The 24,376-nt window shown below is 36.1% G+C and overlaps 3 protein-coding genes across 3 annotated transcripts in view; all 3 read left to right on the top strand.

Moving 5' to 3' along the window:
- Positions 1–2,132: 2,132 nt before the first annotated feature.
- On the top strand, positions 2,133–2,868 carry LOC149246486 (uncharacterized). The gene is made up of 3 exons (XM_089455705.1): positions 2,133–2,250; positions 2,431–2,553; positions 2,644–2,868. The coding sequence occupies exons 1-3, from the start codon at positions 2,188–2,190 to the stop codon at positions 2,722–2,724; spliced, it is 267 nt and encodes an 88-aa protein (XP_089311831.1). The 5' UTR covers positions 2,133–2,187; the 3' UTR covers positions 2,725–2,868.
- Positions 2,869–6,191: 3,323 nt separating this feature from the next.
- Positions 6,192–24,376, top strand: part of LOC149246484 (uncharacterized) — a 39,575-nt gene continuing 21,390 nt past the window's right edge. Inside the window, exon 1 of the mRNA XM_089455704.1 lies at positions 6,192–6,463. The gene's annotated coding sequence lies outside the window, so the exon portion shown is untranslated. The remainder of the gene's footprint in view (positions 6,464–24,376) is intronic.
- On the top strand, positions 8,949–10,130 carry LOC149246485 (uncharacterized). Its single transcript, XM_089441682.1, has one exon. It carries the CDS (start codon positions 8,949–8,951, stop codon positions 10,128–10,130), a length of 1,182 nt encoding a protein of 393 aa, XP_089297808.1.

Here is a 24,376-nt window from a genome sequence, read left to right as displayed (position 1 = left end):
GACCTCATTGGTATATATAGGAGTCTAAGGGGTTACAATATAATCAAAGCCTAAGTAACAATAATAATGTAAGGGCACAACAATAACAATAGGGGGTCTACATGGACACAACAATAACAATAGAGGGCTACACTAGTATTATAGGGACCTAACAATGAGTTCCTCTACAATAACTTGTTCCATTTTTGAACCTTAACTAGGAATTCAGATAACAACTTGGTATGATCACCACAACATCAATTCTTATATATATTCTAGGGGAAGTTGGTTAATCATGGAAAGAAAACATCAACCATATCACAGAAAGCAAGAAGCAATTCCTATTACATGTTGTTGATTATGCTTGTTTGGCTTTTGTTGATGCTTACTTGGTTGTAGGAGAGAGAAATGGGTTATTCAAACTAACATGGATTTAGCTATGATGAAAATAAGTGTTTATTTTTCAAACCCCCTAATTAAAGCAAGAAAGAAATCCAAAAACAAATAAATCCTTATAGCAGTGACTGTTGGAAAGAAAGAGAAACTAAAAAATCAATACCAAAATAATTGAATTGATTTTGAAAAAGCATTGTTATCATTAAGAATGCTGACTTTTTGGGCCATGGGCTAGTTGAAGCCCAAAAATCCAATTGAGTACTCACATTGTTAAATATCACCTTGCTTGAATGCGTGCAGTTTACTAGATTTCCACTCGAAAAAATGCCATTGGAAAAATCATCGATTTTAATGGTGTCACCCACTTCAACAATGAGAGAGAGAGAGTAAACTTTAGTGTAAGAGCACTCATAGATGCAATAGCCATTTATAAAATTATCTTTTTTTCATTTTAAAATGATTTAGCTATTTACTTCAATTTTATTTGACCATAAAAATTTATTAAAAATTAAAGAAATAAAATTAATAAAAAGTGAAAACAATATTTTCTCCGGGAACCTAGTGAACTCGGCTAGTCTAACAAAATCAACACTCAGTGATACATATTGGGTCATGAAATAGAAGGAAATCAATAACTCCAACACACGGATACATGGTTTGACCCATACCATTGTTACTTATCTTGTGTCACTCATTTGATAGCCTAGCTAGCCCAACAAAATCAACACTGAATAATACATAATCAACATTGAGTAATACATATCGGGTCATGAAATAGAGAGAATCAACTACACCAAAACACCCTATACATGGTTTGAACTACACCAAACTACACCATTGTTGCTTATCTGTGTCATCTCATTGATATCAAATTGTAAATATATTAGGAAAAATCATTTTATCCCAATGCCTAATACAGCCCTCATCTGATTGTTTTGAGGTGCAAGAAAGTTAAAATTATTGCTACTTAGAACTTTCTTTGAAAAAGAATACAATCGAACCTCGAATTCTCAGATAAGAACCCTGCAAAAATAAATATATATATTTTTAGTTTGCTGTATGCAAAACAATCCTTTAACCCTTTCTTAAGCTGTATATAAGAACGCCAACAAAACCAAGAACTTGTTTTATAAAAATGGGTTCTCTCAAACAGGTGCAGAATTCCGCCGCCTCCCAAAATTAAATCATAAATTATCTAACGATCGAGGGGTGAATTAACCATTTGAGGTTTCATTGTTAGGTAAATATAGTGTGAATTAACAATTTGAGGTTTCATTGTTATGTAAATTGATGTCTAGTTTTTGTTTAATTTAACAGCCGTAGTTGTGTTTCACTGTGTACTCTGTTTCTTTTTATTCCTTTCTCCTGCATATTTTAACACCATATCCACCACAACTTCTACACACTACTGCTCTTGAAACCAATTCTCCTTGCTCGTTGGGAAAAATCTGCTTTGGCCTTCATCACGTGGTTGAAAATAATCTGCTCTGGCCTTCGTGGCCTTCATCATGTGGTTGAAAACAACGTTGTATTTACACACAACAGTAATTAGAAAAAGAAAAGAAAAAACGTATAGAGCGCGCCTCATCGTCTGCGTGGGTTGTTATCTCTATGCATGGGTGCCACGACTTCAAGTTTTGGGCTACATTAGTTGAAAGCAGTATCACATAGAAGACACTTGTCCATCTCACTCGCTGCGCTCCCTCATTATATAAGGGACTCTGCTACTCATTCTTCTCAACGCAAATTATCGCATTACATTACCTGTATTAGTGTTGAAGAAATCGATCGATCTAGTTACTATTCACAAAGATGGCGGAGCAGTGCAAGCAATATGGGCAGGAGAAGGCTGAACAAGCCCAGCAAACAACTCAAGTAATTTTTGTGTTTAGTGGTCATATTTCAACTCTTTTGATTATTATTTTTTAAAGGACTGGATTGTATCAGTTAGTAATTTCACTGATATTGATGTTAGTGCTGCTGGTGATGGTATTTTATATTCGTTATTGATGTTATTGCTGCTGGTGATGGTATTTTATATTTTGCATCATGAAGGGGATGAAGGATATAACTGAAGAGAAGGCTTCTCAGGGGACTGACGCGACAAAGGGAATGGGGCAGTCCATCATGGGAAAAGCCCAAGAGGGCAAAGATCAAACTGGCTCTTTCTTCCAACAGGTTGTTTTTTATTTCATGATTAAACAAGTAATTATTAATTGAAGCTGAAAGTGTGGTGGATTTAATTGAGTTTGGATGATGTTAATGCAGGCGGGGGACAAGGCGAAGGGTACTACGCAGAGCTTCATGGACGCTGTAAAGAGCCCCTTCGGTGGTGAACAAAACAAATGATGACGACTGTGGTGCTATGCTATACTATGATTTTATGTTGAGAAGGCAGATTGTAATAACTCTCCCATTTTTGTGGATAATAAATATTTGATGCATTATTTTATTACCAACCAAATGAAATGAATCCGAATCTGAGACTCTGGAGATGAGGCTTTGAATATTTGAGGCTCTCATTTTCTTTGCATTCCGGAGTTACATGTTTGATATGGCAATCTATTTATGGTTTTTGCAGTTTGTTACTTTTCTGTATCAGAAATAATTTTATAGTGTACGAAGTTTTGAATTGGATTTTTCGTTATACAAGGATTGGTATATGATTCATTTCCTTTCTATTGCTTTATCTTATGGGTGATACATGATTTATGTGGTTGTCATTGCTTTATGTCGAGGCATCTGTCGTTTTAAACAAATTCCGGTTCTTTCATTCGTTTCGTTTTCACTTTTCATTGAAATATAAGTTTTCCTAGCTATTAATACACTTAGTTTCTTGAATTTACACTCAAGAATTTTCAGCTTCATTTAGCTCGACCTCCATTAAAAAAATCATATTTTTATTTTATCTAAATTAGTATTCTTATACCAGACTTATATAAAATTCTGGATTCTTCTGGTTGTAAAAATCATATTGTTATTTCATCATCCAAATTAGTATTCTTGTATTCGTCTTATATATTTATTTTTTATATTTTTAATAAATTTATTTTTTTTATATTTTTAATAAATTTAATTTTTTTTTATGTCTTCATATATTTAATTTTATATATCTTTAATAAATTAACTGGGTTGATTTTATATTTTTAATAAATTTAATATACTTTTATTTTTGATAAATTTAGTTTATTATTTTGATTGATCCATTTTGGTTTGATTTTATATTTTTAATAAATGTAATATACTTTTATTTTTAATAAATTTAGTTTATTATTTTGATTGATCCATTTTGGTTTGATTTTATATTTTTAATAAATGTAATATACTTTTATTTTTAATAAATTTAGTTTATTATTTTGATTGATCCATTTTGGTTTTGATTTTATATTTTTAATCAATTTAATATACTTCTATTTTTAATAAATTTAGTTTATTATTTTGATGGATTCAGCTTAATTTTTAATGGGTTTTTGATTCAGGTTAATTTTTAATGGGTTAGTGTAGTTTAGTCGGGTGGTTTGCAATACAATTTGAATATCTGTTCGTTTTTTTCTTTTTTTCTTTTTTTTAATGTTGGAGCATTTTCAAAAATCTATAATAGCTTAGTGTAACTTATTAGCTGGAATTAATTCATCAAAATTTGACAATACAATTTCAAGATTTTTTTGTTTAAAATATATTTTTGAATGATAAATGGTTTCAATATCCAATTTGATAAAGCACTCTAATTATGCAGAGTTCAAGATTTTTTGTTTAAAATATATTTTTGAATGATAAATGGTTTCAATATCCAATTCGATAAGGCACTCTAATTATGCAGATTAAACAATTTAGATTGTTTTAACAATTTAGATTAAACAATTTAGATTGTTTTTATGTGAAGTGGGTTTGATTTGCCTTGAGATAGTTCAGATTTTAGAAAAATCCACGCAGAATAAAATTCGATAAGGCACTCTAATTATGCAGATTAAACAATTTAGATTGTTTTTTATGTGAAGTGGTTTGATTTGCCTTGAAGTTCAGATTTTAGAAAAATCCACGCAGAATAAACAATTTAAATTGTTTTTTTTGATGTGAAGTGGGTTTGATTTGCCCTGAAGTTGTTCAGATTAATTATTTTTTAGAATTTTTTTAGAAAAGTTATAGTTACAAGTTCAAATTAATTAATTTTTTTGGAAAAATCCATAATGGCTTAGTTTAACTTATTAAAAGTATTTTTTTAGAAAAATCCATAATGGCTTAGTGTAACTTATTAGCTTAATCCATAATGGATTAGTGTAACTTATTGACTGGAATTAATTCATCAAAATTTGACGGACAATTTCAAGATTTGTTTTTGTTTAAAATATATTTTTGATTGTATAAATGGTATCAGCATTCTCAAAAATCCATAAGGCAGATTAAACAATTTAGATTGTTTTCGATGTGAAATAGGTTTGATTTGACCTGAAGTGGTTCAGATTAATTAATTTTTAAAGCATTCTAATTATGCAGATTAAACAATTTAGATTGTTTTTTGGATGTGAAGTGGGTTTGATTTTACTTGGATGAATCCAAAAGGCACTCTAATTATGCAAATTAAACAACTTAGATTGGTTTTTATGTGAAGTGGGTTTGATTTAACCTGAATCTAATTATGCAGATTAAACAATTTAGATTGTTTTTTAATCTGAAGTGGGTTTGATTTAATCTGATGGTTCAGATTAAGTTTTAGGGCACTCTAATTATGTAGATTAAACTACTTAGATTGTTTTTTATGTGAAGTGGATTTGATTTGACCTGAAGTGGTTCAAATTAAGTTTTAATGTTAAAATATCTCTCTAATTACCTTACACCATTTTTAATTTATTTTCAATTTAATTTCTTAAACCATTTTTAATTTATTCCATTTTTAATTTATTTTCAATTTAATTTCTTAAACCATTTTTAATTTATTTTCAATTTAATTTTATTGGTTTCTTTTTTTCACTCTGAAGCACAATCTAATTATAAAGATCAAACCATTTAAACTTAAACTTTTAAGAATATCTCTCTAATTATCTACCATACCATTTTTAATTTATTTTCAATTTAATTTTAGTGGATCCCATTTTTTCATTTAATATATATATTTTTTTATTACAAAATATATGTGTGGACATGTACTTTTTTTTAGTGTCATAGTCTGATTTGGATATATATATATATATATATGTATATGTGTGTGGAAGATAGATGTGTGGATATTAATTTTTTTTGAATTTAGTATTTTTAATATTATTTTATATAATTTTTTAAAATTTGTTTAATTTTGATTAGTTGCGCAATTGATTGGTTGATTTTCAATGATTGATTCAGTGGTTTCGGATTTTCGTGAGTCGTTTTTATTTTTTTATAATGATTTGGTTATATATGTCATGGAGAGGTCTAGCTGCCATTATTCAGTCTCATACAGGATTCAGCCACTCGTCAACCTTTGAGCCAGGCAGCGTTTCAGGAGATTCTAAACTCCTTGCGGTTGATTGGTTTCTCAGGTTTAAGCGGGTGTTATCATAATGTGCGCCTCCCTAAGACATCTATAGACCCCTGTCAAGACTGCTGAGTGGTTCATGGGTTGGTAGGATTTATAGGCCTCCTACACGCAGCGCCATCCTGCATCCAACAGTAGATTTCTGCATGCACCCCCAGCCTATCCTATGGACACGTAGAGCTGGTATCGCTCTCAAGCCCATGCAAGAAGACGCCTGGCGGGGGAGTCGTTTTTGGTGATTCGTTTTTGCTTGTAAGTTATATATACCTCCCCAGAAGCTTTATTGTGGTTTCCTTTTCCAATCCTGGGCCTTTCGGCCTCGGGTTTCTCTGTATGTATCGTCAGGAGGGTGGTCTGAAAATTTTCCTTTACTATAGATTTTCTCCCAGCAGTAAATATCAGTTTCCTTCTGGGCCTTCGTTCTTGAAGGCTCTCTTCTATTTTGCTGGTTTCGGTTTTCTCAGTAAGTATTGCCAGGAGGATGGTCTGTATCGCTATAGATTTTCTCCCAACAGTAAATATCAGTTATGCAATGGTATTGGACGCTCTCTCTCCTGTTTCTCCGGCGAAGCTCACAAGGTTAGTTTCGTTTCCCTTCTTATGTCATTTGATCGTTGGTGTTGAGATATAGGGTGTTTCTTAGTAGTGTCTGAAGTAATCTGTTGAAGTAATCTGTTATCCATTATAGCAATTGATATAGGCGATTTTTCTGGGTTTGTTTAAAAAATGCTGAAATCGATTTATGTTAAGATAAAGAACTCTATAGTCTTTTACAGTCCCTATTCTGATTTCAGCATTAGAATTGGTAAATGGTGGTGTGTTGTCCAGCCATTCTGTTGTTGTATTGATTGTCAAGACCATTCTCCTGCATAGTGTTACAGTTCTAACTATGCAGTTCTAATTTGGTATCTGACACTGAAAGCTATATTAAAATGGATGCCGGAAAACCAGTTGAGTCTCTGGCTTTTCCTATCTACCCGGTGATCTGAAAAATTCAAATTTTCTCAGATAGTCGTCAGCACCCCTCATCTGTTGTGTATTCTGCACTTGTTAGTACTCCCTTATTGGCACAGTACAAAAAATCTATCCCATTCAATTCTAGTCTTTCACTGGGGAATGGAATTGTCCTTTCATGTCTTATCATTAGAAGCATTTTCTAGAGTGTCAGTCTTATCGCCTCCATTTTCCCTTTCTGGAGCCTTCTATCTTTCGGATCCCGAATCCTCATCTTGCTGGTACTCTTAATTATCCCTGTCCAGCTGCGTCCTTTTGTCAGGATCAGATCTACGGTTTTGATCTTGCCTTATTCGTCCTATTAATTTCCTCACCCTCTAGGAGTTACTCCATCTGGGGAGTTTATTCAGAAAGGATTTTGCGGGTTGGATATTTTCTGTACTGTTGCTGTGGCTGAAGGTCTCAAAGTACCTTCCGATTTTAATTGCATTCCTACCCCCATCAATATGGCGGATGGGTCTGACTCATCAGCCACGAGGGCGCTTGTACAGGCCACTATACAAGCTGAGGAGGCGTGGAAAAAACATACGAACCTTACAGGCTGGCAAGCTACAGTGGAAGACATGATAATTAATCCAGCTTGTAAAGAGTTTCATAAGTCTAAAAAGGATTTTTCCAGGAAAGTCGGGTCTCCATCTCTTTTCTTCAACAAATCCAAAAATCATGTCAAGATAGTACCTCCCCCGAAAGCCATTTCTTTGGATGGTGCCACTCTTTCAAATCGAATTGACAGTCTGAAGAATTTAGCTCTGGTTGGGAAATGGCAATTCCCTTAAATGGGTGATACGGACATGAGGAAGTGGCTGTCAGACAAATGGGCTCCTTTGATTGGGTATACTCCTATCATCTCCCGCCTTATGAAGGAATGGTACTCTTTCCATTTCCTAAAAGTATCTGATTTAGAGATCATTCTAAATAATCCCTGGGTTTTTGGAAGGAGCTTCTTGGTCCTATCTCGATGGTATATAGGTTTTGATCCATTAAAGAATACCCCATCAAACAGTCTGATCTGGGTGAAACTTCCAAACTTGCCTTTGGAACTTTGGTCGGAGGGAACTCTCTCAAAAATTGGGAATTCGATAGGCAAGTTTGTTTATGTAGACCCCTGGTGTACAGGAGAGAAAGATAAGAGAATTGCTTGGATCCTTATAGAGAAGCCGTACAAAGGAGGATATCCCGATCATATGGAGATTGCATGGGGCAGTTTCAAAATCCATCAAAGATTAGACTTTTTGGGTATACCCTTCAGGTGTTCCTTATGCCATAAGACTGGACACTTGATTAAAAATTGCAGTCATCGTTTCTCTCGAAGAATCAAGAAATCTAATGTCAAACGAGTCAGGAAGTCTGAGTCAGAGTACTCCCCGGATTCCCTGGACATTCGGGAGATCTCTCAACAGGATAATCTAAATCACTCGGCTCCTAGTCAAAAAATGTTTCATAAGCTCCCTACTCATGATCCACCATCTGAGCTGGACTTATGCTGCTCTCTTCAAGACTCTCTTGGTCATTTTGATACAATTACCTCACCTCATTTATGCTCTCCAACTCCAGAACCCAGAGAGGACATCCCGGTTCCCTCCCCCCCTGATATGAATCAAAGGGATTTTGTCGTTGGCTCTCTTCCTATTCAGATATCCTCCTCTTCTCTGACTCCTGTCAAATATCATCTTGCTAACCCGAGAGGGAAGGATCCTATCCAGATACAAGAAAAAGATCTTTGTCATATGCCCTCCCCGGATAATCTACTCTCAGAATTTCCGGCAAACAATTTTGACAGCGATGTTGACTGCCTTCTCAATAGGACATCACTGGAACTTGAACCACTGACCATTCATAAGCTTTCCAGCCCATCCCATCTCTTCATAAGTCCCAAATCTGCAAAAAATATCACAGTCAGGAAGAAATCAAAGGGTGGTAGTCGTCATTTTAGAGGGAGGTCTATAGTTACTGAGCATGGCGTGAGAAACTTATCTCTAGTGGAAGTTCCTGTCCTGGATTCACCGGAGTTTCAGCCTCTTAGAGCATGCGTGGCTGGCGAGTCATCTAAATGACATTCCTCACTTCTGTGAATATCAGGGGCTTGGGCGCAGCCCCGAAGTATAATGCGCTAAAGGATATTTTCTACACGGCTCATCCAAAGATCATTTTTATACAAGATACCATTCATCCCAGCTATGTGTCAATAGCCTTCTTTAGGAGAATGTTTCCTATGTGGTATATGGTTGCCACTGAGGCAAATGGTCAGTCTGGTGGTCTTGTGGTTTTGTGGGATCCAGCTTGGATTATGGCAAAAGCCTACAAGTGTTGTGCAGGAATTTTAATATCAGCATCTATCAGGGGTCAAGCTTTTGCACTCAACTTGCTAAATGTCTATGCTCCATATAAAAACAGAATTTCCTTTTGGGAAAGGATTTTTGAATCCCGAATTCTTGAGATCGAATCGTTGTTGATAGCCGGTGACTTAAATTTGACCCTCAGTTCTGATGAATGTTGGGGTAATTGCAAGAAAAATGACCCTCTAGCTGACAAAATAAAGAAGGAATTACTAAACAGGGATCTGGTGGACATTGCTCCTGATAAAATGATGCCCACGTGGGACAATAGCAGGATTGGGCAGGCCTACATAGCAAAGAGAATTGATAGAATCATCATACATGCTAGCATTATTGGGAAAATGGGAACGCCAGTATTATCTATTGGGAATGATCACTCTTCTGACCATAGACTCGTACTCCTAAAATGGCGTGATAATGTAATCAGACTTGGTTACCCTTTTAAATTCAATAGGACTCACTTAGAAGACCCATCCTTCAATGAATTTATCTCTGGAAAATGGAAGAGCCTCCTTGAATCTGAAATGGCACCTTTTATGCCATTCCATGTAAAGATGGAAAGATTGAGGTCAGTGACGAAAGAATGGCAAAATCAAAAGAGGAGGATGGATAAAAAGGAGTTAAATAATATACGTAAGGAACTGGACTCCCTTCTAGAGTCGGTTGATCCCAACAGTCTATCTCTAGAACAGAAAAGCATGATAAGAAAATTAGAGAAAAGGAAACATTTGATCTTACTAAAGGAGCAGGCTACATGGCGTCTTAAGAGCAGAGCCATCTGGCTCAAAGAGGGGGACAAAAATACGAGATTCTTCCACAAGTTTGCAAGTTCAAGAAGAGAAAAAAAGTCCATTTGGAGCATTAAAGATGAAAAGGGTAATGTTTTCTTATCATAGCAAGAGATATCGATGGAGGTTGTGAGATTCTTCCAAAATCAATATAGAAGAAGGGAGGTCCTCATTCAAGATGCCCTATGGGGCATTGAGCTGGTGCCGGAAATGTTTGATGACGCTGCAAAAGAAGATTTCATAAAGCCAATCTCTGAAGAAGAACTTTTAAAGGCTATCAAATCTTTTAAAAAGGATAAAAGTCCGGGGCCGGACGGTTGGCCAATCGAATTTTTCTCTCACTTCTTTGACCTTTTCAAAACAGATCTGTTGCGGATGGTTGAAGCATCCCGGATGTCTGGAAGCATTCATTCGGCTACTTCCTCAACCTTCATAGCGCTAATTCCAAAAAAGAACAAGTCTGAATCCTTTCACGACTTTAGGCCTATCTTGCTCTGCAACATTATGTTCAAATTAATCTCAAAATCATTACGGAGAGAATGAAGCCTATTCTAAATTCCTTCATTACTGGGGACCAACATGCGTTCTTAAAGGGCCGTTTCATCTTGGACGCGGTTGCCATGACACAGGAAAGTTTGTTTACAATGCTGTGAAAGAATATGGATGCGGCTGTCCTCAAGATTGACTTGTAGAAAGATTATGATTGTGTAGATTGGGGCTTTTTAAGAATTCTGCTGGCTAAGATAGGACTGAAGTCACAAAGTGTCAATTGGGTCATGTCCTGTGTTGAGAACGTAAGATATTCAGTGATTATAAATGGAATTCCCTCGTCTTTCTTCCAAGCGGAGAGAGGACTCCGACAGGGATGTCCCCTTTCCCCACTGCTCTTCATTCTGGTAATGAACTCTCTCAGTCTGCAGATAAATAAAGCAGTTGAGGACAAAAGATGTCGCCCGGTAAAGATTTGTAAGGGTATTTCCATTTCTCACAATCTCTTTGTTGATGATGTCCTCATTTTTGCTATGCTCTGTAGGGTCTCCTGGGCATGCATAAATGACATTCTTTCAAAATTTCAGAAAGCTACAGGTTTGTTTATCAATAAGGAAAAATCTTCTTTGTTTCACAATGATGCAAACATGGAAACCGTCCTCTGGATATCTGATCTGTTGGGCATTGCTCCTTTTTCAATTAAGAAAGGGTTTAAATACTTGGGCTTTGCTTTAAAGGCAAAAGGATACTCAAAAAGGGACTGGCAATGGTTACTGGACCGATTTTATAAAAAGATTTCAGGATGGGAGTTTAAATTTCTTTCTCTAGCTGGCAGATTCATCTTAGTACAGGCTGTCCTATGCCAACTTTCAGCCTATTGGGCTCATATCTTCTTTCTCCCTGCCAGTATTATAAAACGAATGAACAGATTAGCTGCTAATTTCCTCTGGGGAGGACATGCATATCAGAACAAAATTCATCTTGTCAAGATGGCTTCTATATCAAAACCAAAAAGGGCTGGTGGATGGGGCCTTTTAGATATGCGCACATTTGGGAAAGCCCTCCTCTGTAAGTCTCTTTATAGAGGTATTTTTGGCAATGGGCCATGGAGTAAGATTATAAAGGTGAAATATTTAAAAGGCAGGAGCATATAATTCTGGTACAGGAGGCGTCCATTGGCATCAGGAGTGGATCGATGATATGGCAAAGTCTCAGGAAGGTCCATCTTTTTTTCATGAAAAATTTTCGATGGAAAGTCTGCTCCGGAACTAGTATATTTATTGGTTATGATTCTATTTCATCTGCCCGGGAGTTCTCGTTCCCCTCTCCGTTGGTTCACAATCTTCATAGGTTGGGATGCTTCACATGGGACAAGCTGATAAAAGACTGGTCTGGTTCTTCCCCGTTTTGGATTGATGGGGAGGATCTGCATCTGCCCCAATCGATGCTCCCTCTTTGGCATTCGGTAAAAGCGAGACTTGATAGTATGGGAATCACACGATCTGGATCAAAGGATCGCCTGGTATGGTCTCTCCAAAAACCAAATCTGCCTGTGAGCGTAAAGCATATTTATGCAGAAATGATCTTTGTTATCGCTGGGAGTCCTCATTCGCTTTTCCCTCCCTGTCTTTGGAAGGCTGCATGTCCACTTAAAATGATTATATTCTCTTGGCTGTTATTTGGGAACAAAAATCTCACATGGGAGGTTCTTCAAAGGAAAAACTGGCAGGGTCCGAGCAGATGTTCCATGTGCCAAAATGATGCGGAAACAAATCTGCATATGTTTTTTCAATGTGCCTCGTCCCTTTATATCTGGTATGATCTGTCTTTATATTTTGGTTTTCCTTACATCATCTTTTCTTCTGTTCAAGAAGGTTTTATGTGGTGGAGTAGACAATCCTCATCTTGGAGATCGCTGTTCATTATTACATGTTGGTTCTTGTGGAACTGGAGAAACACACAAATTTTCCAAGGTTCTAAGGAACCCCTCCATGCAATTCTTCAGCGTATTTTGGCATGCCATGATTCCTTTCATCAGAATGACTCTTTGCCAAATATGCCTGCTATATGATGCCGTGGGTCTTTGTTCCTGCAAGATGGTTTCTCCTTTCAGATCTCCAGTATCAAGTCTTTTGGGTTCTCTTTTCCAAGGCTGGGCCGTCTGCCCCAATTTCTTTATGTGTTATTGCATGTAATCTTCACATGGGGCTGTTTCTTCAAGTGATCGTTTGTTCTGTTGCAATTTTGGACAAGCAGGCTTTGTAGAAGTGAAGTATATGTTTTTCTTATTTCAGATTTGGTAAGATTCAGACTATCTGTATCTATTTTGTGCAAAGGTTGATGGGCTTTTTTATGCCTCAATGGACTATTTGGATCTATTTTTTGCAAAGGTTGTTGGGCATTTTTATGCCTCAATCCAAACATGATATGTATTGAAGATCTTTATATTTTCTTAATATAAATCTATGATAGTTTTTTTCTCTGAAAAAAAAAAATATTTTTAAAATTCAGTATTTTTAATATTAGAGTTATAATTTTTTTAAATTGATTTAATTTTGATCAGTTAAGCAGTTGATTGGTTGATTTTGAAAGATTTATGGGGTTTACTTTGAAAAATTAATAAGATTTTATTACACTTTGGGCATGGTTTATATTGGATTTATATGGCCAACGAATTTTAATATTAATAAATTAAAAATATTTCAAATTTTTTTATAAATTAAGAATTATACAGATTTAACTTAGATTTAATAATAAGCTAAGAATATTTTCGTCTAAATCACAATCGGTCGGACGGACTAAATCTTGGATTTGGGAAATGCAACATAAGGATTTCCCCTCCGGGTTACGACGGATCCTGACGGTTGGACTTGACTATCTGCACTGGTATGTTATAATCCGCTTGAAACCAAAACAAATTTCTGATGAATTGTAAGGGAGAATCCATTAATTAATTCTTATATTCATTTTCTATAGTTCTTCCCTCCGTTGTTGACATTACACATGAATTGCAGTTGGTTGTCAGTTGAATGGAAAACCAACTTTTATGCAATGGACAAGTTTAATGGCGAACAAAGTTTTGGCGTACCCACTGGACGAGTTTAGTAGCTAACCAGCTTTTGGTCATATCTACTCATTTCTCTGATTTCGTGGATGGAATTTTATTGATTCCAATTTTGGCTAAAGAGTCAGAGAGAACATATAAAGTATTAATGTGCATTCTGCTATCAAAATTTACTACATAATTACCATATGTGAATTTGGATTAAACAAAAGGCCTTTTGTAACTAAAGTTTTGGGATTTTAAACTGCATAATTACTATATGGGAATTTGGATTAAATGAAAGGCCTTTTCTAACTAAACGTTTAAGGATTTTAAAAGAATGGTTTGGGATTTTAAAAGAAGTGTGAGTGAACTTATAATTTTCTGGTTATATTTTGATAAGCAAAAAATATGTCATCCATAAACTAGGTATGTTGGCCACCTAATCGCAAAATATGTCATCCATAAGCAAAAAAATAATAAGTCTCTCTAGCCATGCTATATAAACTTCGTCTTTATACTTCCTATTTTCTAAATAACTATAAACATAACTGTTAATAAGTCTAAAACTTTGGGACTGGAACATTCAAAATGTAAAAACATAGATGCACTGTCACTACTCATCATCAGTGGAATCCACTGGAGCAAGGTCCTTCACAGTGGAACCTAGCAGTGCTGTGTGGGGTATGCAAGGGATGTGTTGCTCAATTTGGCGCAACCAACCACTATGTTATTGCAATTGGAATTAAACTTTTTGAAATTCTTTGGTATAATCCGACTGTCTCCAAGGCGCTACATGCATGTCAGGAGGAAATTTCTTTAGAGCTTTTGCCAAAATGCTCTTCATAATCTAGAACAAGTATAATGTCTGGCTTGTATTGGGTTACTCTTCCACGAGTATGGCCCGGATCTAGGGCCACTGCTTGCCACTTATCCATGTCCAAATCAAACCTCTCCACGGTCTGTCGAATTTCATCTTCCCACTCTGCAATCAGCTGCCTAACTAGGTTGGAGCTACTGACATGGTAAGCTTGGGTTGCTTCTTCAATTATGCGAGAGGTTGTCTTATGCCCTCGACCCGCCCTAGTCACCCCATTGGAAGAGCTGCGTTGGCTTCTCGGTGATGAGGTGGCCTTTCTCTGCTTTCCCCGTCCTCGACTTATATTGCCATTTTTTCTTGTACCCTTTGCTCAGGCCATGTTGTTGTTGTTGCTTGACAAATATTGTTCTTTTCCCAACACCAAATTTCCACAAGCACAAGGTTGTAGTTTGGGTGCTTGACGCTGCCAAAGGTCGCGCCCACACTGCAGACCTGCTTCAAATTCAAACGAAACCAACCAAGTAAGGAACCCACTCCACATATTGCGACTAATTGGATGTCAACATAGGATTATAGTACCATTGTTTGCAATTGTCTTCCTCTTCCCATTGTAGAGCTTGAGTGAACTGACCGTGCCAACCATTTCCAAGGCCTCAGTATTATAACAACACTTTCCACCAGTTATTAACTTCACCAGGCAAACATTATAACAAGAATTGAAAGGGGATTTAAGACAACCACGGAACTGAGCCCATAGCCCACCAAACCCCTTCTTACACGACTCCATATAGAATGCCTAAGATATGGGAATAAAAACCCCATTCACAAAGACCTGATTCATATGCTCGGCATCAAGCCTACCCAATGCCGAAACTAGAGTTGATTTCTGTCTAAACAAATTTTCCCAACCTGGGATATTCTAGTCCACAAGACCGCACTGACCCAGAAACTAGCCAATAGGGCTCCTCCACCTTTGCCCCTCTACCATCAGAGGGTATATGTGGAGTTCCTTAAACCCCTGGCTCAACTATGAGCTCTCTCTATGTCAAGGTAATCTGGAACCAAACCTAATTCTCCACAGACCCAACCCCCTTTCAGCTCTTCCAAACCCTCATGATGGGAGTTTCCACATTCACAACTCTTTACCACCTCATCCATGCATGCACTCATGCGAGACAAACATATCCCATACTTTACAGACGCTGGGACAAGCAAGACAATGGAGACAAACCCAACCATGAACCCAGCGAGGCCATGCCTCTGGCACTTCTAGTTCCCGTCACCCCATAGACCAGACACATACAAATCCCCGACCAAAGGTTGAATTGACTGCTCCATGCTAACAAAATTTGTTGAGTTAAGACAGAAAACATATCAGGAATCATTGCCAAAACCTAAAGACGACGGCGACCTCCGGCTGCCCCCGAATCCCGTTCGCATACCAGTTCCATAGGAGCATAAGTTCCCAAGCTACCTTATTAAACCAACTGAACAGAATGTTTCCCACTTCAAGGGTCCTTAAAACTTTGTCGCCTTCAAACATTAAACCTCACATGCTTGCGACCACCACTCCAAGAGTTGCATGCATGTGAAGGGTGGTCATGACGATCTTTAAGATACACATTAATTTCTGGGTCTGGACAAGCCCACTAGGGCTAACTCGCACCCCGATCACAGAAATTAAAATTTATTTTAAAATATATAAATGAATTTGTTTTTAAATATATAAATGAATTTAACTTAAAAATATTTAAATTAGATAATTTAAATTTACAAGTTTAATTAAAATGGGTTAAATTTTTAAAAATTTTATCTTCCACTTTATTAAGTTTAGTTTAAGTTTATAATATAGTGTATACTAAGTTGACCTCTACTACTTATATCAACAACATTTATTAATATGATTGTGCTACTTACATAAATAATTGAAAGTATATATAATTGAGAAAAGAAACAATAATGTTGATTGTGTTGATTTTGCATTATTATTATATTTAATTTTTAAAATCACTACCCAAGAGAGACTAAATTATCATTTATTATTAATCAATTATAATGTTTATTATTTATTATTAATCAATTTCTATTTCACGATAGAAGTTTGTAATTTCACTGCCTAGCATTGAGAATAGTCGATATAATTTCAATGCCTAGCATTGAAAATAGTCGATAGCTTTGGCTATTGCATATTTAAATAATTTTTTTGAGTCTTTTATGGTGTTGTGGCCTATTTATATGCGTTTGGCCTATAATACAAGTAAAGCGAAGGAGGCTTAGAAATGCAAAAGGCCACACTTAATTTCATGCGTAGTGGTAGTCAAGGAGGCTCAAATGTAAAAGGCCACACTTAATTTCTTGCCACGTAAAAGTTGATCATTCAATAAGAGACATATACGTCCTTAAAAAAATTAACAATAATAACTTATTGGTTAATAGGAATTTTAGTATTTAACCATGCTTATTTAACATTTATTTCTAGCTTAACTTTTGATATTATTTTACTCTGATAAATTAAAAAAAAAAAAAAATTCCCAAATATAACGACTCATAATTTAATGCTTGGCACCATTTCTTTCTAGCTTAATGTTGACAAGAAGGAAATACTACTCATCATTTCGCTTTGCACCATTTCTTTCTAGCTTGATTTTGACAACATGGAAATACTACTATCTAGAGATTGTTCCCTACTCAAACAGGATAACCAAAAAAGGTAGTTAGAGTCACTAATCGTTGCTGCACTAGAAAATCAATCCAATTAATTAACAAAATAAAGGATTTAAAGTCATTAATCATTTTTGAACTACAAAATCAATTCCAAAATATTAATTAATTACTACATAGATATTAAAGAAGGGGAAGCTTGAACACACAAAATATTAACAACTACATAAATGTAGATTACTACATAGATAGTGAAGAAATGGAAGCTTGAACACACAAAATGTGGAGTCACAAATGCATAATTTATGATTAGGAAAAAAAAAAGAGTAAGCCCCCAACAACGATTCTCTAAATCCATCATTAATCTGCCAATAGTTTTCAGGTTTACATGACTAGTGAAAAGTAATTAAAAACATAAATTAAGGTGAAAGTAGGCAATTTCAAAGTATCGTCCATGCTCTTTTACAAACATCGTCGTCATATAGGCTTTCTTTTGAGTCATTTCAGGGTATAAACCTAACGTTACTTCTTCACCTAATGTTGGTGATGTTTCTGCGCAGACCAAGGTTTCGAGTAACTCGAGAAGCTAATATCCACGTGGTAACGTTTGATGAGACCTGTGGCGGTCAATTAACTACCTCCTTTCCTATTTTTAACCGGACTTCTATATTAATTTATCACATTATAATGTGTTCCATAATTATATTAATTTATTATAGTACATCTTTGTAATGAGTAAATATAATTTGATGGGTTGTTCCACGGCAAGTGCTATTTCATGGACTATAGCATTATTAATGTGGCCTGACATGGGGCCGATTTAAGACATTACAACACGCCGCTCTTTTTTTTTTCTCTCTCATCACCGCGCGGCGTGTTGTAATGTCTTAAATCGGCCCCATGTCAGGCCACATTAATGATGCTATAGTCCATGAAATAACACTTGCCGTTGTTCCACTTATACCATGCTTCGAAACTTTAAAGCAAGGTTTATCTGGAAGCTGTACGTGGATTGACAACACAAATTCATTTGCCATTATGCTGACAAATAATTTTACATAATTCCATGTTATAATTGGGATAATTTTTTTTTCCAGCGAGAAAAAAACTGCATTTATATTAATAAATATAAACCAGGCATTTATATTAATAAATATAAACCAGTATATCTTTCTAGCAACATAATATATTTGTGCATATTATTTTTATAGATCTTTTGTCAAGACATGTGACATTCAATTCTATCTCAAAGGTTATAGTAATGGAAAAGTATCATTGATCTTATAGATAAAACACACATATACTTCATCAGCGGTGTGATCCAATACAATATTGTTGTTTCAAATAGACAAAAAAATACCAAAACACAAAACAAGCTAAATTATCCATCATATACATAAGGCGAAACATAACATATTTATCCTATCCATGGAGGCGTAAAATCCCCACATCCAAAATATTGTTGCCCAGTCTTATCTCTATATGCATCCCGTCCATTGTATCCATTAATCCCATCTTTGACAGCTTATCAGCATTTTGGTTGTATTCCCTCCCAATGTGCTGAATCGAGTAGCCACTATGGGAGCCCCATAAAATCCCAATACGATTTAGCCATCCCTGTAGGTGGAGTAGTGTGATATTGCTTTTCCCTTAAATGTGTTCAATGATACCCATTGAGTCGCCAAATATGTGAATATTGGGGATGTCCAAATATGTAGTAAAATAAAGTAATCCCTATATAGCAATAATTTCGGCCTTCATACTTGAACCCTGGCCTGCACTCCAATGTACCCAGTGTTCTTGTTCCTCCGATATTCTAAGCCAAAAACCACATCCAAAAACATCATTTTGTGCTACCCCATATAAAAAACAACCGGATGTATATCCCCCAGACCAGGCTTCTTAATAGTAGTGTTCCTATTATCCTTTTTGTTATCCATAAAAATATGATACCACTCAAGGATTCGATGCACTATGTGTGAGGATTATTCTTAATTGTGTTGCGCCATCGCCATATTTCCCCAAATAAAAATAATTGAATGGTCCACCATATACTGTCTTGTTTGTTTCACGAGATGTCTGAGAAGTTTTTAAGTGGGAAATATACTGCGTAATATAGCACCAGATCTTCATAGAATAAATGTACATTATTTTCACTTATTTTAACGTTTGTTGCACCATGAAGGTAATACATGGCTTTGTAAGTGGGTACGTGTCTACATAAAACACCAGAGGCTGGTTAGCAAAGACATATTTCATAGACACATTTCAATTTATGTAGTAGCCACTTTTCAATTAAAGCGGCACCAAATAATGTGATGATTTACACGCCACTATTGTAGAGATGTGGTTATCCCTCCCTATTCGTTCCAATTGAATCCAATTTGTTCCAAATTCCAATGGCTTCATTTACCATGAAGCAAAGGGAGCTAAGACAGAGGTGTTGGAGTCACGATTGCTGTTACACCAAAACCCGCAGGTGTTAGTAAACAGACACATCGCTAGATTTAAGCACATGCCACAAAACACATGGGAAGCATTGGATTATCCTTCTACACCACCATTAGTTTCTAGATCTCTAGGATTCTAGATCCTTCTACACTGCCATTAGTTTCTAGATCTCCATTTGAATCACATATAGGATTCTAGATCCTTCTTTTGCCTCTATAAATTTGTAATTTCTCTGCCCAGGGAAAGCAAGCCAAGGTCCAGGCTTGTTACGTAATGCAAAGTGATTTCTGTTCTCTAGTGATTGTTTTATCTATTCCGTTTTGTCTGACTGAGTAATATTGTTGTTTCTCCATTTGTCTGTTTCTGAAATTATTCTTTTCTATTCCCTTCTAAGTCTCTGAGTATAAATCTGTTGTGTGTTATGTATGCTCTGAACTAACAATTGGTATCAGAGCTAGGGTCAAATATCCACTGCGCAAGCCGCTTAGTGACATAGCCTTACTCTAGCAACGTTCGTTAAAACATTGGCTGTTACCTCTAGACCTATTGAAGGATCTGTCCAGGAAATCGCTGGGGAATGCTGGAAGTAAAAGACAGTTGCTACAAGAAAAGCAAGGTTGTGGACCTATGTTGAAACGTGTTGCTGGAGTTTGAAACGTTGAGCTCCGGGGAGAATGGAGTTGAAACGTGGTGTTCATAAGTTTTTTTTTTACATCAAGCTTGCACATATACGTCAAGTTTTTTCTCAAACCAGCATATATATGTGTGAAATGTGAAAAGGTTAAAACATTATATATGTTTTTTATATTTATTATGAAACATATATAATTATATGTTGGAATTTTGAAAAGTATATTTTAAAAGGAGCAGGAATTTTGAAAAGGGTATCTTAAAAGGAGGAAGGTCATTATTACTAAATTTTAAAGAGTAATAATTAAAGTTTTATTTTTAAGTGGAGTTTTTGTGTTTTGGGGCATGAATTTGACTGAAATTGGAGACAACAGTTATAGATATGGAGAAGTTGAGCGGGGCTAATTTTTCCCTATGGAAATCACAGATGGAGGATACACTGATTTCTAAGGATCAGTGTTTTTCGATTGAGGGCGCAACAAAGAAACCCTCATCAATGACAAATGAAGAGTGGAATAAGCTAGATAGAAAGGTGATTGCAACAATCCGCCAATATTTAGCAAAGAATGTTTATTTCAAAGTGTCCGGAGAAAAGATGGCAGAAGGATTATGGAAGAAGCTCCATGATCTATATGAGAAGAACACGGCATCAAACAAAGTGTTCTTGATGAATAAGCTTTATAATCTCAAAATGAAGGAGGGTGCGTCAGTTGCTAAGCACTTGAATGCATTTAATATTATTACTAATCAACTTGCCTCTGTTAAAATCATTTTAGATGATGAACTTAGAGCCATTTTGCTAATGTGTTCTATGCCAAACGGTTGGGAAAATTCAATTGTAGCTATGAGCACTTCAACAACTACAGGGAGCCTGAAGTTTGATGATGTCAACAATAGTTTAATGAATGAGGAACTGCGACGCAAGTCAATTGCGAAAAACCAGGGAGGAGAGGCTTTAGCTCTAGTTGATTGTGGTAGGAGAATGGATCGAGGCCGTCAAGGACGATCAAGATCGAGAGGCTGATCAAAATCAAGGAGAGGTAGGATCATCTGCTTTCATTATGGCAAACCCGAGCACATGAAGAAAGAATGTCGATTCTGGAAGAAAGGTCAAAAGGATCATAGACCGTCCAGTACAAATCACAAGTCATCGAGCACAAATGAAGGTGAGACTACTGCTGTAGCCACAGATGGTGATGTGTTGTTCAATGTTTCAATAGAGGATGCATGTGTATATACATCTAAAAATAGCTTTGATTGGGTCCTTGACTCTAGGGCATCTCACCATGTAACCCCATGCAAAGATAGTTTTGTTTCATATAATCCTGGTGATTATGGTAGAGTGCATATGGGGAATAATCATTTTTACAGTATTGTTGGAGTGGAAGATATTCAGATCAAGATGAAAGATGGAAAATATATATCGTCGAAACATGTCAGGCATGTACCAGAAATGCACATGAGTTTAACCTCTATGGGACGACTGGATGATGAAGGCTATTCCACAAGCTTTGGAAAAGGAGGCTGGAAAATTAGCAAAGGAGCATTGGTAGTGGCCAAAGGACCCAAGATAGGAACAGTATACACATTGAAGACACTGATAGGAAAATCAGATTTGGCTATTGTCACAAAAGAAGGAAATTCAACAGACCTGTGGCATAAGCGCCTGGGTCACATGAGCGAGAAGGGATTAAAAATCCTTGTTGGTAAAAATTTATTGCCAAGTTTTAAATCCTACAATCTTGATCTTTGTGAGCATTGTATAAATAGTAGAAAAATAAGGGTTTCATTCCTTAGAGGTGGCCATGATAGAAAGAAAAATGTGTTAGAATTGGTACACTCAGATGTGTTTGTGTTGGGTCCCTATAATACTAGTGATTAACCCATTACTATTGTAGTTATACCCCCTATTTATATTGTTGTGCCCCTATTACCCCCATATTGTTATTTCTGTGCCCCATAGAATCCCTCTATTGTTATTTTTGTGGCTTTATATTATTATTGTTAGGTCGGTTGGATTATATTGTGACTCCTTATACTCCTATATATAGAAAGGAGGTTTTGTCATTTGTATCATCCAAGAATTGTTCATTTATGTAATGTAAAAGAGGTTGCCCCCTCGAAGAGGCTGAATTCTAAGGCGTGGATCTCTCTTTTCTATCTTTTTGTGAGCTGGTTTCATAACATTTGGTATCAGAGCTTTGGATTCTAGGGTTTTGCTGCTCCAAACAGGTCATCGTGGAATTTTCGCTATAACTTTTTTTCTGTGACATTTCAGAAGTCGCAAAAAAAAACCCATTTGAGAAGAAATCGCGCTGAACCTTGGGTCCGAATTTCAGAGCTTTTTGCGTGATATTTGCGGAGATATGATCTGAGGAAGTTGGTCTTTTTGCAGACTCCTGAATTACATTCAAAATAGGTGACCTGGGGAAAATCATCATAACTTTCTCTCTGGGGATCAGATTGAAATTTCGTAAGAAGGTACAGAAAGAGAACGGACTGTAGTTTCTTGTATGTATGTTTTAGATTCAAAGGTTGAAACAGGGACTTGTGGCACGTCGTACAAGTTCGCTCTACTAAACCAGTCTAAAAGCAAGTCACTGTGGGAGATTTCACATAACTCTTCCTTGGAGAATCCAATTTGGCTCAGATTTGTGGAATTGGAAAGAGGACATAGAAGGCTACTACAAGTAGCAATTTCAGAATTGGATGATTTGAAAGTACAGAGATACATCAGATTCAATATCAGGCTTCTATAAAGTGAAAAAAGGTGTGTAGTTTTTTTTTTAATTTTTGTGTAAGCTTGGATTAACGGAATTCAAAGGGCATAGTAAAGCATTATTATCGGTAACTGATGCCCCGAGGAAAGAAAATGCAAACACCTACTAAGGAACCTGAAAGTTTTAGCATGACTCATGAAGAAGAGGAAGAAATGCTACATGATATATCAAAATTACAAGAACAAGTGCAACAAATGTCACGCTCACAAAAGCTAACAGAAGCTAAGGTAAATGGCGTGGAATCTAAGATAAAGGGCATGGAAGCTAAGATGGAGGATTCGATGGCAAATTTGAAGATAGATTTGAAGACATACATGGAAGAATTGAAGAAGTTGCTACAAGAAAGGGTCACTAATGGTGAAAAGGTAGTAAAGGAAACTCATGATGAGAACAAAAGAAATGTTAATCATGATTCCATAGACTCTAATGTTGGATCGAAGACTCACCATGTTCCAAAAATCGATATGAGGAAGTTTGATGGCAAGGATCCCGCCACATGGATATTACAGATGGAGCAATTCTTCGATCTCAATAATGTGCAAAACACACAAAAGGTACGTATGGCAACTTTATATTTGGAACCAAATCAGTTTGTATGGTATCAATGGCTTTGTTCTCGTAAACAATTTATCACTTGGGCAATTTTTACAGAAGAATTGATAGCACATTATGAGGATACAAAAAGCAACACTTTTTTTAGCCAATTGATAAGTCTCAAACAAAAGGGTTCAATAATGGAGCACATTGAGGAGTTCCAAAAATTGAACATAAGGGTAAAAGATATTCCAGAGGAGCATAGGATTGATGTGTTCATAGGGTCTTTAAAGGATAATATCCAACATGATGTGCACCTTTGGGAACCTGATTCATTAGAGAAGGCATTCAGGTTAGCAAGAAAAATGGAAAGCAAAATTATGGCAACTAGGAAGCATACCATTCACAACTATAAAGACGGAAGTGTTGTTGTCCATAGTCTTCCACAACCTACAAGGTTGACACCACAACAATTGGAAGAAAAAAGAGCAAAAGGGCTTTGTTACAATTGTGATAGCAAATACACAAAAGGTCATAAGTGTGCTGAGAAGAAATTATTCTACATAGATTGTGAAGAGGAAGAAGAAAAGGAGCAAGAAAGGTCAAAAGAAGAGGATATATTCCAGGAACAAAGCCTAGATGAAGAACAAATAAATCCGACCATATCTTGTAATGCATTGGCGGGAATTACCACTCCTCAAACCATCAAGATAGAAGGACAAATCAAGAAGAAAAAGGTAATAGTGTTGATTGATTCAGGAAGCACCCACAATTTTATTCATTGTAGGGTAGCAAAAGAATTGAATTGCTTCCTATATCCAGCACCAGAGTGTCAAGTGATGATTGCAAATGGAGGAACAATAAATTGTTCTGGAAAGTGCCATAATATCAAGCTATCCATGGGAGAATATGTATTGACTAGCCCAATGCTTTCCATTCCAATGGG

Source organism: Pinus tabuliformis, chromosome 7, assembly GCF_031772625.1.
Source record: "Pinus tabuliformis cultivar Carrire ecotype Pingquan chromosome 7, CPIR1, whole genome shotgun sequence".
In the NCBI taxonomy this organism is placed as follows: Eukaryota; Viridiplantae; Streptophyta; class Pinopsida; order Pinales; family Pinaceae; genus Pinus; species Pinus tabuliformis.
Note: the sequence above shows the minus strand (reverse complement) of the source record. Positions and strands in the feature narration are given on the sequence as shown.